Source organism: Armigeres subalbatus, chromosome 3 (assembly GCF_024139115.2).
Source record: "Armigeres subalbatus isolate Guangzhou_Male chromosome 3, GZ_Asu_2, whole genome shotgun sequence".
Lineage (NCBI taxonomy): Eukaryota > Metazoa > Arthropoda > Insecta > Diptera > Culicidae > Armigeres > Armigeres subalbatus.
Genome location: NC_085141.1, coordinates 193192450 through 193209615, shown reverse-complemented (window position 1 = coordinate 193209615; position 17166 = coordinate 193192450). Strand labels below are relative to the sequence as shown.

Sequence of the window (17166 nt, the reverse complement as noted above, 5' to 3'; positions counted from 1 at the left end):
ATTGATGTTTAATATCATTCTACGCCAGTTATAGTATGTTCGCACTAGGGCCTTGTAACATGTTATTCGGCTATCTTCATGAGCTTTCTTTTGTCGATAATTTGAATAACATGTTATTCAGGCCGTAGTGCGATCAAGACATTATACATTAATAAAGATTTAAAAATATATTATCTGTACAACCATATAACATTGCTTGTTTGAAAATCTATCCTGGTTTTATTATATTTTGTAGCTTGGGATTGGTGATATAGTTAAAAATTATCAATAGCGTCGCTTCTTTTAGACATTTATCTAAAAACAAAATAACCAACAATATTTACCTCTCAGTCGATGGGGGCCATAGTTTTACCACATCAGAGTGACACGATACAGGCAGAAATTGTTGGTACTCACTGAGAAGAACTGTAAAAGAAAATATTTTCAAAGCTTTCTCAAAACTAATTTTACCTTCAATAAAACCTACAGTTTTTATCCTGTTTCCAAAGTTCCTCGAGTCGACACCTGCCGTAGACTTCATTTTGCAGCAACGTGTTAACGAACGTTGTGATTCGCGGAATCGACGACGAAAATGACTTCAAAACCGACTCCGGCGAGGAAAGTAGCGATTTCCTGAATTTTTTCAATTTTTGAAAAACAACTCCAGCTAGAAAGAATTGGGTGAAATATCTGCAAATAAAAACAAACACACACACAGATGGTTATACAAATTATGTCAGAACCCAACCATGCTTTTGCTCATCTATATAGATTCTACTAACTATAATCAAAACTGTGTTAAAGCTCATGTTGATTTGAACTGTTCAAAGAAAAGAGGTGATCCTCACCGCGGGGCCCAAATGTAAAACATAAATAACCAAAACAAATGGATCAGCGGAGACTCGCAATGGAACAACGATTGTTATCAAATCAGTTTAACTTCCAAACCGACCGATTTCAACCAACATTTGAACAAACATTCTCTGTGAGGTACAGTGGGGTAAATGGGGTAAGCGAAAAAAACGCAAATATTTCACATCCGACGGAAAATTCTAATTTCTGAGCTATACGATCAACACTTGCGATACATATTCTCTATCCTTAACAGACGATTGTAGATAAGGACGGTCATTGATAAAACGACGAGGAATGTGGTGTAGAGTGCGAGGATATGGATGAATATGTTAACCACAATAACGAGAATGTATGTTAGGCAAAAATTAAATTCTCCTCTCCAGGTTCTTTGAGATTGTACAATCCCCCGAAAACCAATTGCCCAAATTTGTCAATAATATTTCCCCAAAAATTACTTTTCAATGAAAATGACATATCCCCGAAAACATTTCCCTGGAAATGGCATATCCCTGAAGGATGCGGTCCATTGACATAAACCCATTTGGAATAAGGTCATTTGGCATAATTGTGTACAGCGTCAAAAGTGATTGTCATTTGGCATAACGGACGTTTGACATATTTTTTCTTTGTGTGGACTATAAAACAGTTATTTGAGTCCTACAATGGTAAAAATAACTCCGGTCGGTAATAATAATAAAAAGACATAATCCTTTCGTAGAAAGCAAGCATTAGCTGGGTATAAAACAATTATAATTGCTATCTCTCAATCAAAATTATGGGTTACCCTCCTATGAAAAGCTATGTTTAATATAGGCTGCAGAAAGAGCATCATCTCCGATAAACATTTCGATGCCAGGGTGTGAAGTATTATATCTTTATCTACATCCCACTATCACCGTAAGGGGGGGCCTCCTTAGCCGTGCGGTAAGATGCGCTGCTACAAAGCAAGATCATGCTGAGGGTGGCTGGGTTCAATTTCCGGTTCCGGTCTAGGAAATTTGGAAAATTCGGTTTGGAAATTGTCTCGACTTCCCTGGGCATTTTTTTCCTGTTCGGGTGTGCCACTGCGAGCAGTTATTAGATCTATTGTAACGTTACCCGCTGAGAGAGAGAAGCCAGCTCACTGACAGATCGTTTATTTACTATGTCTTCTTCTTCTTTATTTGTGTAGAAACCGTGGAAACTCAACAAATCATAGTAACATTTCATAACGTCGGAAGCAACATTTTTCACTCCAATAAAAACTTGTTAAAATTGACTGATTTTAATGGTTATGAACTTCATAACGTGGAACAAAACCGATTTCTCATAATACGGGATCATTCACATGGATAATTACGGGTTTAATTCACTGTAGCAGATATAAGAAAAGTTGCGAACATAAATCGCCAAATAAATAATTTTGGTTACGACCATTTGAAGTTGCATCGCAGTGTTTACTTTTTCGGTTCGCAGTGACTGGATCGCGGTGACATTAGGATGAAAGTAAATAAAGCGAGCTGTCTTCTCTCTCTCAGGTTACCCGTATCCTTAGTGTTAAGGTGCATGTTGGATTACTCCATTACTATTGATAAGCAATCCAGTATCGGTTTCGATACAGTTGAACAAGGACAAGGTCCCGCTATTTAGACCCTTCACAGAGAGCAATCCTATTGAAGGCGCGCCCCTCATCAATAGGAAATCAATCCTTTCTTGAGAAAACAGAACAGTAATACTGTTTTTGGCCATGCATCGGAGCCCTAGCCACATCCTTGTCTTGCTTCTAGAATATCACCAGTGAAGCTACAAACCCGGGATTTAGCTCTGTCTACAAGACAATTTCAAGCAAGAAAATTTGTTCAGTAATAAGAACTTCCGAATGTTCCTCTCATTACCATTGTTCACCAGTTCATGAAGAGTTAGTACGTATTTAAACCCCTAACTCGATTTTTTCAGCAGTCAGAGTTCACCTAGGACCGGGTACCGAATTTTTTTAATCTAATTGCTTGAAAAGTTGTTTCCGCTGCATACAGTTTAGCTTTAAACAAGAGGAATTTGAGTCTTTCAACTGTCTGCAAGGTAACATTAATTATGTTTTATTTCTGAGACTGCTGTGGGTAGCGGGGACTAAATACGATGAATCCTTAATTACCACAACTTATTGCCCTAGACAGAAAAAGGAATTAAGCTAGGGTTCTGTTTGGTAGATCTTACACCGTAATACACTACGTCAAAGTGATCTACCGTGTTACGGGAATCCCTAGGCATAAAAGAATCATCTTGTTAGCCTCATGATATACGAATGCAGAAATGGTAACTTGGCTTAGAAACCTCGCAGTTAATAACTGTGCTAATTGAACATCAAGCTGCGAGACGGAAATGCAAGCGGAAATGTCCCATTGGGGGATGTAATGCCAATGAAGACGAAGATCACAGTGAGTCTGCATGACTTGCCACCATGTACGTCTAACGCAACCATCACCCCTATCACAAGGAGCAATATGCATACAAAACGAAGTGTGGAAGAACTTCTCTGCTGAAGTACCAAACGGTGTCAGAATGACAAGGATAAGAATGGGGGTGTAAATATGGTTATACACAACGAATCTACACTCGTAACTCGTAACTGCGAGGTTTCTAAGCCAAGTCACCATTTTTGCATTCGTATATCATGAGGCTAACACGATGATACTTTTATGCCCAGGGAAGACGAGACAATTTCCAATCCGAAAATTGCCTAGACCGGCACCGGGAATCGAACCCAGCCCCCCCAGCATGGTCTTGCTTTGTAGCCGCGCGTCTTACCGCACGGCTAAGGAGAGCCCTCATGATTTTGAAACGCCACGCCGAATAACGCGCATAAGACAGAGCAGCATCGCATGCTTTGATGTCTCTTACGTTCGCCTTGGATATACGGGCGTGCCGTTCGTCGATTGTTGATACCGTGACCTGCCCTAATTCCGCGCATCGCCTAATACCGTGGTTTTCATCAAAAATCAGAACCTGGCTGTCATGAACATCGTATTATTTGGTGTAATGTTCAAACATATTATATTTGAACATTTCACCAAATAATGTGATGTCCATGATAGCCAGGTTCTGATTTTTGATGAAAACCACGGTATTAGGAGATGCGCGGAATTAGGGCAGGTCACGGTACACAAAAAGCCTACTTTAAAACTTGCAGTTTGTTCTATGATGGTTATCTGTTTAGTGATACAGCTGAAGCTCCCCGCATGCGGCAGATCTCAACTCAAGCGACAATGATTCAAACAATGAGAACGGAGAACGACGATGACGCACACGTCGATCCACAATCCGCAACCACGTCAAAAAGGTGGCTGTCTAGAACAAGCGAATCAAACGAGGTTAGATGCAAACAAGATCGGAAAAAATCGTGTGGTGATGAGAGCTGCCGGAAGAATTGCATTACGGTGAAGATAATCTTCCAGATTCATGATGGAAAATGTTGTTTACTTATTTATTTGTTTACAACATCAAGAGGCTCTGTGTGACCCCAATGATGGTCTTAAAATATAAAGTACATTTAGAAATCACAATCAATTAAAAAAAGTCACAGTAATAAAATTGCTACCTAGGTGTGTTAAGAGTGAAATCAGGAATGATTCAGTTTCTTTCCAAATTTTCGACCACTATTCTAATTTGAATCTGGAGCCAAATAGAACAAACTGTCTGGTTTCCCCAGCAGTGTTCTATTCATGTTTTTCAAATTTTCAATTAAATAAAATCTTCATATTGGCGCCAAGAAAGGCGCCGTAATTGCAAAGTGGATTGATCCGTAGATAAAATGACGCATTGATACTCCAAAACAATTGGAAAATATTTGAATCTCGTGATTCAATCGTGGTTCAAATCTGCAGAAAATAGAACGGAGCGTTATACCAGTTTTATTTTTTGACATTTGACTGGTATAAAAAATGAATCTAGAACAGCTGCTGGGATAATGAATGTTTCAGATTCATATTCAAACTGACAGCCCCGAACGATTTTAATCACTGCTGATTTTACCCTAAAAAAAAGTCAAAAACCTCCGACGTAACATATTACGCGATAATTGGAAGTCGAACAATGTTGCAACTCTGTTGAATACGCGTTGCAAGCCACCGATTGCCCCACGTAGTCCGTAATTCGTCCTTTGCAGTGGTGGTCTAATCATTCCGCTATTGCGGAGTGTCCTTGGTCGAACATTCAAATCTATCTGCTCCAGAATACCTTCGCAGTCGATTCGTCCCTGTAATATATCGGCGATCGTCATCGTTCGGGTGGTATCTCTCCTAGCACGAAGAAGTTCCAGATCAATCAACTGGCATCGACTCTCATAGCTCGGTAGGCAAAACGGATCCCTCCATGGCAACTTCCGAAGTGCAAATCGCAGGAACCGACGCCGACGTTGGTTGGACCGACTCGATACGTTCGGCGCCATTGTTGTACACTGGGCTCCAAACTGCAGATCAGTACTCTAGGGTAGAACGCACAAGAGAACAGTAGATGGCTTTCAAGCATAAATGTCGGAAAAATTCTTGACAATCCTAAATATTAGTCCCAATGTCCTAGAAGCTTTATCGACAACGTACGAGATGTGCTGCTTAAATGTAAGCTCTGAGTCCAGGACTACACCAAGGTCCTTGATGTGATTCATGCGTTCGAGTGTCGTGTCAAGTAGGTTGCAGTCGCAAATGATCGGTTGTTTCTTTCGAGTCAACGTTATGACGGAGCACTTGGCTGGGTTTACGACCATACGGTTTAGAGAACACCAGCTGGCAAAATGAGTGAGTTGCCGTTGTAAATTAAGACAGTCAGTAGTTGAACTAATTTGGAGAAACATTTTCAAATCGTCAGCGTACGACAGTCGAGGGCTTTCGATGACTAGATGGACGTCATTGAAGTAGAGCAGGAATATTAGTGGCCCTAGATGGCTTCCTTGCGATATTCCAGATGTTGCTTGGAAACTATTCAATTCGCAGTCATCTAAAGTCACCATCAGTTGTCGGCCAGTCAAGTATGAGCGGAACCAGCACAATAAAACACTACCGATGCCGTACCTTTCGAGTTTGGCAACAGCGAAAGCATGGTTCAACTTTTCAAATGCGGTAGACAGATCGGTGTTATCATCGGTTTGCATCCTTCTGAGCATGCTGTTGGTGATGTACGAAGTAAGGCATAGCAAATTTCTAGTGGTAGAACGACCGGCGGTCGGGGCTGAGATGTTGCTTGTAGTGCGAATGTAATGGTTCCATGACAACGAGTTCGAACAGCTTAGAAACGGTGCTTAATGACGTGATTCCTCGGTAATTGTCTACGTTGCGTTTGCTACCTTTCTTGTGCACCGGGAACATGTGAGCGATTTTCCAGCAAGATGGAAATATTCCACTAGACGGTGACAAATAAAAAATACAATGAAGTGGGTCAAGCAAACAAGAAATTTATTTTTTGAGGAAAGCAGACGGAATACCGTCTGGTCCTGGATTATAGGACGACTCGAGTTTTGTTGCGGCCCTAGATATAGCGTCAACGTCGACATCTAACACGCCTAATGTTTGGTTGCTTAATAGAACGTTGCTAGCTGCGAGTCTAACGTCACTAGTATTGTACAACACTAGGTCAAAGAAGAAATGAGATGTTTTATTTATTTATTATCAGACTAAGGCCGGAGTGACCTGTGCTGCACATAAAAGTCTTCTCCATTCCACTCGGTCCATGGCTGCACTTCGCCAACCACGCAGTCTGCGGAGGGTCCGCAAATCGTCCTCCACCTGATCGATCCACCTTGCCCGCTGTGCACCTCGCCTTCCTGTTCCCGTCGGATCGTTGTCGAGAACCATTTTCACCGGATTATTGTCCGACATTCTGGCTACGTGCCCGGCCCACCGCAGTCTTCCGATATTCGCGGTGTGAACGATGGATGATTCTCCTAGCAGCTCATGCAACTCGTGGTTCATTCGCCTCCTTTGTACCGTCCGCCATCTGCACCCCACAATAGATGGTACGCAACACTTTCCTTTCAAAAACTCCCAGTGCGCGTTGGTCCTCCACGAGCATCTATCATGTACTTCGTCTTCGACGTGTTGATGACTAGTCCAATCCGTTTAGCTTCGCTTTTCAGTCTGATGTAGGCTTCCTCCATCCTCTCAAAGTTACGTGCCATGATATCAATGTCGTCGGCGAAACCAAATAACTGGACGAACTTCGTGAAAATCGTACCACTCGTGTCAATCCCTGCCCTTCGTATTACTCCCTCCAAAGCGATGTTGAATAGCAGACACGAGAGACCATCACCTTGCCGTGACCATCTACGCGTTTCGAAGGGACTCGAGAATGCCCCTGAAACTCGAACTATGCACATCACCCGATCCATCGTCGCCTTGATCAACCGTATCAATTTATCCGGAAATCCGTTTTCGTGCATTAGCTGCCATAGCTGGTCCCGATCGATTGTATCATATGCGGCTTTGAAGTCGACAAACAGATGATGTGTGGGCACGTTGTATTCGCGGCATTTCTGCAATACCTGACGTATGGCGAACACCCATAAATCCCGCCTGGTACTGCCCCACAAACTCTCTTGCAATTTGTGTTAGTAGGCGGCATAAAATTTGGGAGAGTACCTTGTAGGCGGCGTTCAGCAATGTGATTGCGCGGTAGTTGCAACAATCCAGCTTATCGCCCTTTTTGTAGATGGGGCACACGACACCTTCCATCGACTGCTGCGGCAGAACCTCATCCTCCCAAACCTTGGTGATCACCCAGTGTAGCGCTCTAGCCAGTGCCTCACCACCGTGTTTAAACAGTTCTCTCGGTAGTTGGTCAACTCCAGGGGCTTTGTTGTTTTTCAGCCGGCCGATCTCCTCCTGGATTTCCTGGAGATTCGGAGCCGGAAGTCGCATGTCCTGCGCGCGTGCTCCTAGATTCATTACCATACCGCCACCGTTGTCTGCCATATCGCCATTCAGGTGCTCTTCGTGGTGCTGCCGCCACCTTTGGATCACCTCACGCTCGTTTGTAAGAAGGTTCCCGTTTATGTCCTTACACATATCGGGCTGCGGCACGTGGCCCTTACGTGAACGGTTCAACTTCTCATAGAACTTTCGTGCGTTATTAGCGCGGTACAGTTCCTCCATCTCTTCACGGTCTCGATCTTCCTGCTGGCGCTTTTTCCTCCGGAAAGTTTTGTCTGTTCCGCGCCCGTTTGTATCGTGCCTCGTTCGCCCTCGTGCGGTGTTGCAGCAATCTCGCCCATGCTGCATTCTTCTCCTCAACTAACTGCTCACATTCGCCGTCATACCAGTCGTTTCTATGATCCGGAGCCACCGTGCCTAGTGCAGCGGTTGCGGTGCTTCCAATGGCGGATCGAATATCTCTCCAGCCATCTTCAAGAGATGCTGCGCTTAGCTGCTCTTCCGTTGGGAGTGCCACTTCCAGCTGCTGCGCGTAGTTTTGGGCTAGTCTACCGTCTTGTAGCCGCCCAATTTTTAGCTGCAACGAGGTAGTGGTCAGATTCAATATTCGCACTGCGGTAAGTGCATACGTTCGTGATATCGGAGAAGAATTTATCGTCGATTAGAACGTGGTCGATTTGGTTTTCCGTTACTTGGTTAGGTGATTTTCTTGTGGCCTTGTGGATATTCTTGCGGGGGAAGAAAGTGCTTCGGACTACCATTCCGCGGGAGGCTGCAAAGTTTATGCATCGTTGGCCGTTGTCGTTCGATATACCGACTATCCGGTCCGATGACCGGTCTATACATTTCCTCCCTTCGTACCTGAGCGTTCATATCACCGATGACGATTTTGACGTCCCGCAGTGGGCATCCATCGTATGTCTGCTCCAGCTGCGCATAGAACGCTTCTTTCTCGTCATCGGATCTCCCTTCGTGTGGGCAGTGCACGTTGATGATGCTATAGTTGAAGAAACGGCCTTTTATCCTCAGCTTGCAAATCCTTGTGTTGATTGGCTGCCACCCAATCACGCGTTGGCGCATCTTTCCGAGCACTATGAAGCCGGTTCCCAGCTCGTTGGTGGTGCCACAGCTTTGGTAGCAGGTAGCCGCTCGATGCCCGCTTTTCCACACTTTCTGTCCTGTCCAGCAGATTTCCTGCAGCGCTACGGCATCGAAGTTGCGGGGATGTAATTCATCGTAGATTATCCTGTCGCAACCTGCGAAGCCTAGCGACTTGCATTTCCATGTTCCAAGCTTCCAATCATGATCCTTTATTCGTCGCCTAGGTCGTTGCCGATTGTATCGAGTCGTATTATCTTCTATGTCGTTCGTAATAGTTGTTTTTAAAGGCGGCTTATTGGGCCTGCGCAAACCTCCTGGCTCAGCGGAGGGCCGTCGTGTCAGGGCTGTTTAGCGTCCCACCTAACACCAGGACTTGGGCTTGTGCGCTTTGAGCGGCACATGGTCGCTTTGGCGGAGCCTACTTGCGGATTCATGCAGCTTTTTATAGAGGTTTAACAGGGCCCACTGTCAAACCTCACCACATCCTAGGCAGGCGCCACAACTCGCAGATGGCATGGGGAGGGATCGTCAAGCCCTTGGACATAGTCCCTGCTGCCCCCCAGAAATGAGATGTTATATTGTACAAAATGTATATCGGGTAATTATGGTAGGGATACTTTCGATAGGGCATGAATGCACTCAAGCAGGGTGAAATGGCGTTAATAAAAATAAACAAACAAATATGATTAATGTGTTTCTTCTGGATTGTGGATGTAATTCATTCATTAGAGAGAGACATTTGCTCGGAATAAGGCAACGGTGGATGTGGTTCCTTTAAAAAATAGGCTTTTGCCCGGAATAAGGCATGCGTGGTGAATGCGATTCCTTCTTTCGAAATATACGTTTTCCCGGAATTACGCGATGGTGCGTTTGATTCCTTCTTTAAAAATCAGTCAATGTTTTCAAAAGTGAAGCCTTTTTTATTCAAAATGAAAAGTAGCAATAGCAAACCACAAATATCCTGCTGACCAATTAGTTTAATCATCATTTTATAAATTAAAAAATACAATTCCGAGCAAGGCTGGGTACATACAGCTTAAACTGCATGAAGTTAAAATCATAAAATAAAATAATGGACTTACCGACACCGGGACGCATCTTTCGGCATGTCAATCTCCGTTGGTGGCAATTCCCAGCCGGCCTTGCCGATCGTAGCCTGCACCCAGCAAATAATGCTATCATCGTGTGAACGGTACGTCGGTTTTGGATCTTCCAACACGCAAATAATGTTACAATATTTTGGTATCAATTGTACCAGCCATTCTGGTTCGATGGCCGTGATGCCTCGGATAAACATTTTTGAATTTCCGCCCTCCACCGTTTCGTACGCCTCCTGATAGCATACCCATTCCGGATCCTTTTTGCGCAGTACGGAACTTGAGTGCACAAATACGGGGTCCTCCAAATTGGACAGATTGTAGGCATGTTTGTACTTGATTCGATCCGATTTCAGCTTAATTTCGTATTCCGGTATCTTATGGGCAATGCGATCGGCCATACCAATCAGCATCAGCTGACGCAGCAGTTTCGCTTGTGTGTCACTCGGAGGCTCCATACCTGGATCTACGGTTAGGTTTAAATCTTTCAGATTTACGTTGACTTCATTTGTTAGTTGCACTCGTAGCTTCCGGATTTCTTTTACGGCCTTCAATCGGATGCCATTTTCCTCACAGAATTCTGTTAAGCGTCCCTTACTATTGGCATACTCCGCAGCTCCTACGGCCCGAAGTAATATCATGGGATCGCCAAGCATAAGAGAATGGCCGGTTCCAGCCCAACCTTTTCTTTTGGTTCGCCACTTTTGATGATCGTTCGTATCTTCGGATAATGACACCTCTTGGAATAATTCCTGCACGGATAGAGCAGCTACCATACAAATTGCATACGGGAGTAATCCATGCTGATGACTCAGAGCTAACATTTTGCCAAAACGAGGAGCAACCGGAAATGCGGCTATCGTTCTGCCAAGCTTGGTAATGCGACTCAAGGTCTGTGATTTATTTTTACTATTTACGATGCTCTCCTGCAGGGCATCCATCATGACAAGCCTTTTTTCGGCTACTTCCAACTGAGTTCTATCTGGAGGCGAGGGAAATGGAAAATTAACGACTTTATCGATTCCCATGCATTTCATCTGCAACATCAGATCGTCTACCGGTTTCTTCTGAATTTCCGGTTGGGAAAATTCTACAAACTCGTCGTTGAACACGGCGCTGGAGTAAAGTCTATAGCAGTGGCCTGCGGCTACTCTTCCCGCTCGTCCTGCACGCTGATTAGCCGAAGCTTTGCTAATGTAGGTCACCACAAACGCAGTAACTCCGGTTACTTTGTCGTACAGTTTGGTTTTTTGTCTACCACAGTCCACTACATACTTGATACCAGGAATGGTCAAGGAAGTTTCCGCAACATTTGTTGCCACAACACATAAACGAGTGCCTTCCGGTGGATCTTCAAAAACTTTTTGTTGCTTCTCGGAAGAAAGTATAGAATACAGCGGCAATACCCACAAAGGTTGATTGTGGCTTAGTTCTGACGTGTTCAAATCTTCATCGAAATCGGACTCCAAATCAGTCAGTTCGTCGTCACTGTGGCCGAGTAATCCGGCATCTTCGTCATCTTCCCGTTGGTCTGCTTCTGCGTCATCCCACGGCAGTTGATAATTATCCAGATTTATTTTTGGTAGCTCGATTTGGACCGATTCGGCTTGCTGTTGTTTGACCTGTTTAGAGATAATATCAAAATAATAAGAAGTCAGATCACGCCTATAGTGTTTGTCTAATGATTTTTAATTAGTTATAGAGAAATCGAATTAGATTTTACAAAAATGTCTTTTTATATTATATATTATGTGCTTTACCGTATTACTTCCATGTATCAATAGTTTAATTATTTAATCATCATCATCATCATCATATTTTAACATTACCTTATTCTTTTTCTTTGATTTAGCCTTCTTCTTCGGGTTGACCATTTGCGCCAGCTTATCGTCTTCATCTTCCGATAGATCACCAACGATCGCTTGCGGCTTGTCTGAGCTTTTAGTTGCCTGAAGCTTATGCCCTTTGAAAGGAAATGCTTTGCGCAATTGTTTCACCATGAAATTGACTTCCTTCTGCCCTGTAAGAAAAATCAACATCCCTCCCTCTGGTAGTTTGGTGTGGATCTTAACCGCTTTCAAATATGCTTCTCGAACGTAGTCATTGGCCGTCGTCTTATTAAAATGAACAGTTACGGGAAACTGTCGCGACTCCACATTGATTACTGGTGGCACTTTGCTGAAAAGGGTTCGGTTTTCTGTAAAATCCTTTACTCTCATTGTGGCGGACATGATTATCAATTTCAATGGTTTTCCCTTTTTGGCCCGGAGAATCACAATTCGTGAAAGCAATCCAACGAGAATGTCAGTGTAGACGCTCCGCTCGTGCGCTTCATCCAGTATAATAACAGAATATTGTGACAAGAAAAAATCATTTTCGATTTCCTTTAGCAGCACACCATCGGTCACGAACTTGATCCGGGTGCGATCGGTCACGTTGCCTTCGAATCTAATCAAATATGATACAACATCTGTTGAGACATTCATCTCAGTGGCCACCCGCTTGGACATCGAAATGGCAGCCACGCGCCGTGGTTCAGTAATTGCAATCAGACCACGGTCAGTATTAGCATATCCGGCTTCGTACAGAAATTGAGGCACCTGAGTTGTCTTACCGCTGCCTGTTTCTCCGGCTAGAATTACAATTGAGTTTTCACTGATCGTTTCCATAATGATTTGTTCTTCAGCCAAAATAGGAAGCTTCAAACGAGTGGCTTGGATTTCCGGGTCACGCTCAACGTGAACATAAGTGGCCGGCTTTCTAGCCACTGGTTTTATTGCAATGCTTTCTGTTGCTTTCTTCGGAGGAGGCTTGGCTTGGACTGCATTGTCATTGGCAATAATCTCAACATCAGGTTTTTTGAGTGGCACTACATTATCGTCACACATTTTAACTTTTTCACACATCTTTTCTTCCTCTTTTCGGGGGCTATCAACACTTATCTCAGACTCTGCCTCTTCTTCGGATGAAGAGCTCTCCTCTTCCAAACCGATTGTATTCAAATCCTTTTGACCTGAAATAGGTTAAAATTAAAACTGTATTTTGTAGTTTGAGCTGCCTAATAAACGGGTGTCCTACGAAAGGCTGAAACACATAAGGCTGAACACAAAAAGCTGAAATCCCAAAAGGCTGAAATGTATCGAAATGCTGAAATTGATGGGATGAAATGAATTCCAATCATACGATATGTTGTACCAACTATGTTGAGTGGTTGGATAGTGAATAATGAATGAAGAATAGAAAATAAAGAATAAAGAAGAATGAAGTAGAATAAAGAATATAAATAAAGAATAAAAATAAAGGATAAATAATAAAGAATATAGAATAAAGAATAAAGAACAAGGAATAAAGAATAAAGAATAAAACCCAGATTAATCCACCTAGCGTTGGTGGTGCCTTTCTCGCATTTAGTAAAGACACCAACCTTATATGGCGCTTCTATAGTTCGATGTACCATTTTCTTCATAACTTTTCAACGCAATGACCGATCGTTGTAAAATTCAATAGTGATCAACAAGGCTTTGTCCCTTGTCGAGAAAATCGGTTGAGGATTACTATACAAAAAGTTGTCTAATGTTTTTATAGCTTTTGTGCACACACATACACACGGATAGACAGACATGTGCTCAGCTCGTCGAGCTGAGTCGATCGGTATATAATACTATGGGTTTCAGAGGCTTCTATAAAAAGTTCGTGAAATGATAGCCTTTCGGTACAACTTAGTTGTACGAGAAAGGCAAAAAATAAATAATAAATATAGAATAAAGAATAACAAATAAATAATAAGAGAGGAGAATTAAAGAATAAAGAATAAGAGAGGAAGAAGAGAGAAAGAAGACGAAGGAAGGGAGAAGGCAAAAGAAGAAAGGACGAAAAAAAGAAAACTAGGTTGAAAGAAGAAAGAAAGAAGAAGTAATAAGGTAGAATGAAGAAAGAATAGAGAAAAAGGAACAAGGAAAAAGGAAGAAGAAACTAGGAAAAGGAATAAGGTAGAGGAAAGAAGGCAGACAGGAAGAAGAAACAAGGAAATGAAAGAAGGAAGAAAGAAAAAAAAGACGAAAAAGGAAGAAATAAGAAAGCAAAAGGAAAGAATGAAGAAGGAACAAGAAACCAGAAAAATGAAGTAGGAAGAAGAAAGAGGGAACAAGGAAGGCAGAAGAAGGAAGAAGGGAATAGGAACAAGGAAGGGGGAATTAAGAAGGAAGAACTAAGAATAAAGAAGGTTGAACGAAAAGGAAGAAAGAAATAGGAAGGAGGAACTAGGAAGGGTTGAAGAAGAATGAAGGAAAAAGGAAGAACAAATGGAATAAAAAAAAGGATGCAGAAAAAAGGGAGAAGGAAGTAGAAAGAAGAAAAGAAGAAAGAAAAATAAAGAACACAAAATTAAAAAGAGAGTAATCTAGACAAGAATCAAAAACCAAATACAAAAACCCAGAACAATAAAGTCTTGTTCCTTTCTATGTTACTTCAAAAATTTGTGACCTGTACAGACTAAAAAATAAGAATTCCGCATAAAAATTGAAAGATAACAATAAGTCGCAAGAAGGTTGTTTTAAGTTTGTGCCCCTATTAACGTCAAATGTTAAGTCTTCCACTAAAATTGGTTTCTCACGATAATGCAGCCTTTTGTTCTTCCAGACTTATGTGAGATTTTTACTTTTTAGCCTTTCGTGTTCAGCCTTATGTAATTCATCTTTTCGTGGAAGACCCGTCGTATAGAGCAATACTCCTCACTATATTTGTTTGTGCTTTTGAGGAACTGCGTTCCTCACCCGAAAACATCATAATACCAGACCGAGAAACGAATTCGCCATCCTAACTTGCACTGTATGAACAAAACTCTTTCTCTCTCGTTCTTCATGGAAGTCTTAAAACAATTATAAAACAACAAGGCCAGTGAATGTCTATTTTGACAGTTAGTTGCTTTGTGGTTTTCTATTTTATTTGCAATGAGACAGAGATAAAGTCAATCAAACTGGCGAATAAAGATGTAATATATCTGTGATTTACTCATGCTACGTTTAGACAAGGCAAGTGAATTGAGCACTATCGTCGCTTGAATCGAACGCGAACTGAACGTGTAAACAACTTAATTCAATTCACTTGAACGAAAAGAAAGTTGAACATGTTCAACTTTTAACAAGTCAATTGAATTCAACGTTATTCAATTCACTTGTCCCGTCAAAACGTAGCATCAGTACTGGAAAAAGTCGTAGACAGAGAGTAAAGCGCGTTTTTATATTTCAGGCGATTAAATGAAAGAATCGTGGGTTCTTTGGCCAATTTCGTATGAAAGGCAGTAATCTAGGATAAATAATGTTGTTCTCTATTTTAAAATTGAAATTTTTAAATTATTTTAATAGATATATGCAAAGAATAGTGACAAGTCGATTAATCTTTTTCTTCTATATACATAAAAATGAATTTCTGTCTGTCTAAACCTTATAGACTCGGAAACTACTGAACCAATCGGCGTGAAAATTTGTATGCAGAAGTTTTTGGGGCCGGGGAAGGTTCTTAAGATGGTTCGAGACCCCTCCCCGCTTTGGAAAGGGGGGCTCCCATACAAATGAAATAGAAATTTCTGCATAACATCAGAGAATAAATCAATTTTAGGCGAAACGAAGTTCGTCGGGTCTGATAGTTAATAATATTTCTTCAATAAATTCACCGAGTTGAAAGTGGTAATGAACTAAAGCAGATATTGCACACTTTCTGTCCTGCCACGGGAAAAATATTTTTTGAGATTTTTGTAGCATGCCATTCATCCTTTACGTTTCTATAATAGGTAGACATTGAAATGGGCAGATGTAAACATCGCGTGACATCTCTCATTGAAAATGAGAAATGGCAGTAGTGGATTTACTTAACATGATCTTTCAAATATGGATAATAGCCTGTTCAGATTACGATCATTTAACGAGGTATTTGAAGTGATAATTGACTATCAGAAATGAAATGAAAATAAGATGAGTGAACTTTGAAATCAAGATTCTCATTATCATGTCAAATATCTCGTTAAAGATCGTAATCTGAATAGGCTATAAGAGTGTTCCATTAAATACCTTTATCCTCATCGTCCTCCGTTTGTTGCTGAGCACGCAACAGCGCCAATCGTTGCTTTCGCATTCCGACCAAACTTTTCAGCTTCCGATGCCCATCATCTTGGGAATCAACCTTTCCGACCGGCTTATCAATACTGATAACACCGAATTTCTGCTCCTTAAACAGCTGTTTCAAACCTTTCGTTTGCACTGCACTGAGTTTGGTATAGTTTTTCAACTCCTCGGACGTTGCTTGCACATCAGACAGGGCACTAATCAGCGTCGATCGGTTCTCTTTTTTCCGTTTCTGATCGACAATCTTTTCCAGTCGTTTGCGCTGCTTTTTGGATAGGATTTTGGTGACGACCGTTTTGTCCTGTTTAATCTTCGTCGGTCTTTTCTTCGAAGGTAAGACCAACATATTCGCGTCATCTGATCCACCGTATCCTTCTTCCTGAGCAGAGAAATCTAATTTTATCTGAAATGAAGGATTTTAGAGATGTTACGAACAAACAAAAATACGGGTAAGTATCTTGAAACCAAACATCGTACATCTTATTTTCACTGAGAATAATGTAGGTATGTATATGACGTGTTAAATAGATACATTTCATCAAGTAATATAGAGCTGGTAATCAAAATAGGCTATCAAGGACCACATTTCCTACCTGTTTTGTTGCGGTATTATCGATGACGGTCTCGTTCTGTTGACGTCCTTTTTCGTTGAACCTCCGTTTTCCCATAATTATGGAACTTTTTTTTATTGATTCAACTTTCAAGATGTGTCGGATGTTAATTTGTTCAACAAGAAATTACTCCACTTCAAATCCTGCAACTTACGATTACCACACAAATTTAAACTGACTGTCGTTCTGTTGGTGACGGCTCTTGCGGTTTGTTGTTTACAAACAGCAGCACGTGCATATAGACCAATGCAAGATCTTGATCTAACCTCACTTATTTGACAGTTCACAGAGCTTGTTTACAAGGTGTTAGAAGAAAAATCGATGAGGAGAAAATTAAAATTCATATTTTTAGTTTAAAATTGCTGCGATCCGAATATTTCAATGATATTCTTTGCATTCAGCATGAAATCAATCGCAAAGGACATCTACATGCGAATAAAATGACGAAACAATTTTATCGGAAGCATCGCCAGAGGCTAAGTCCCGGTGAAAAAGCTCTGTGAACTGT

The 17166-nt window shown here is 41.7% G+C and overlaps 1 protein-coding gene across 1 annotated transcript; it reads right to left on the bottom strand.

Moving 5' to 3' along the window:
* Positions 1–277: 277 nt before the first annotated feature.
* Positions 278–17166, bottom strand: LOC134223464 (probable ATP-dependent RNA helicase kurz). The gene is made up of 6 exons (XM_062702608.1): positions 16641–17166; positions 15994–16450; positions 11758–12941; positions 9914–11550; positions 467–669; positions 278–405 (listed from the first exon to the last, which is right to left on the bottom strand). The coding sequence occupies exons 1-6, from the start codon at positions 16713–16715 to the stop codon at positions 320–322; spliced, it is 3642 nt and encodes a 1213-aa protein (XP_062558592.1). The 5' UTR covers positions 16716–17166; the 3' UTR covers positions 278–319.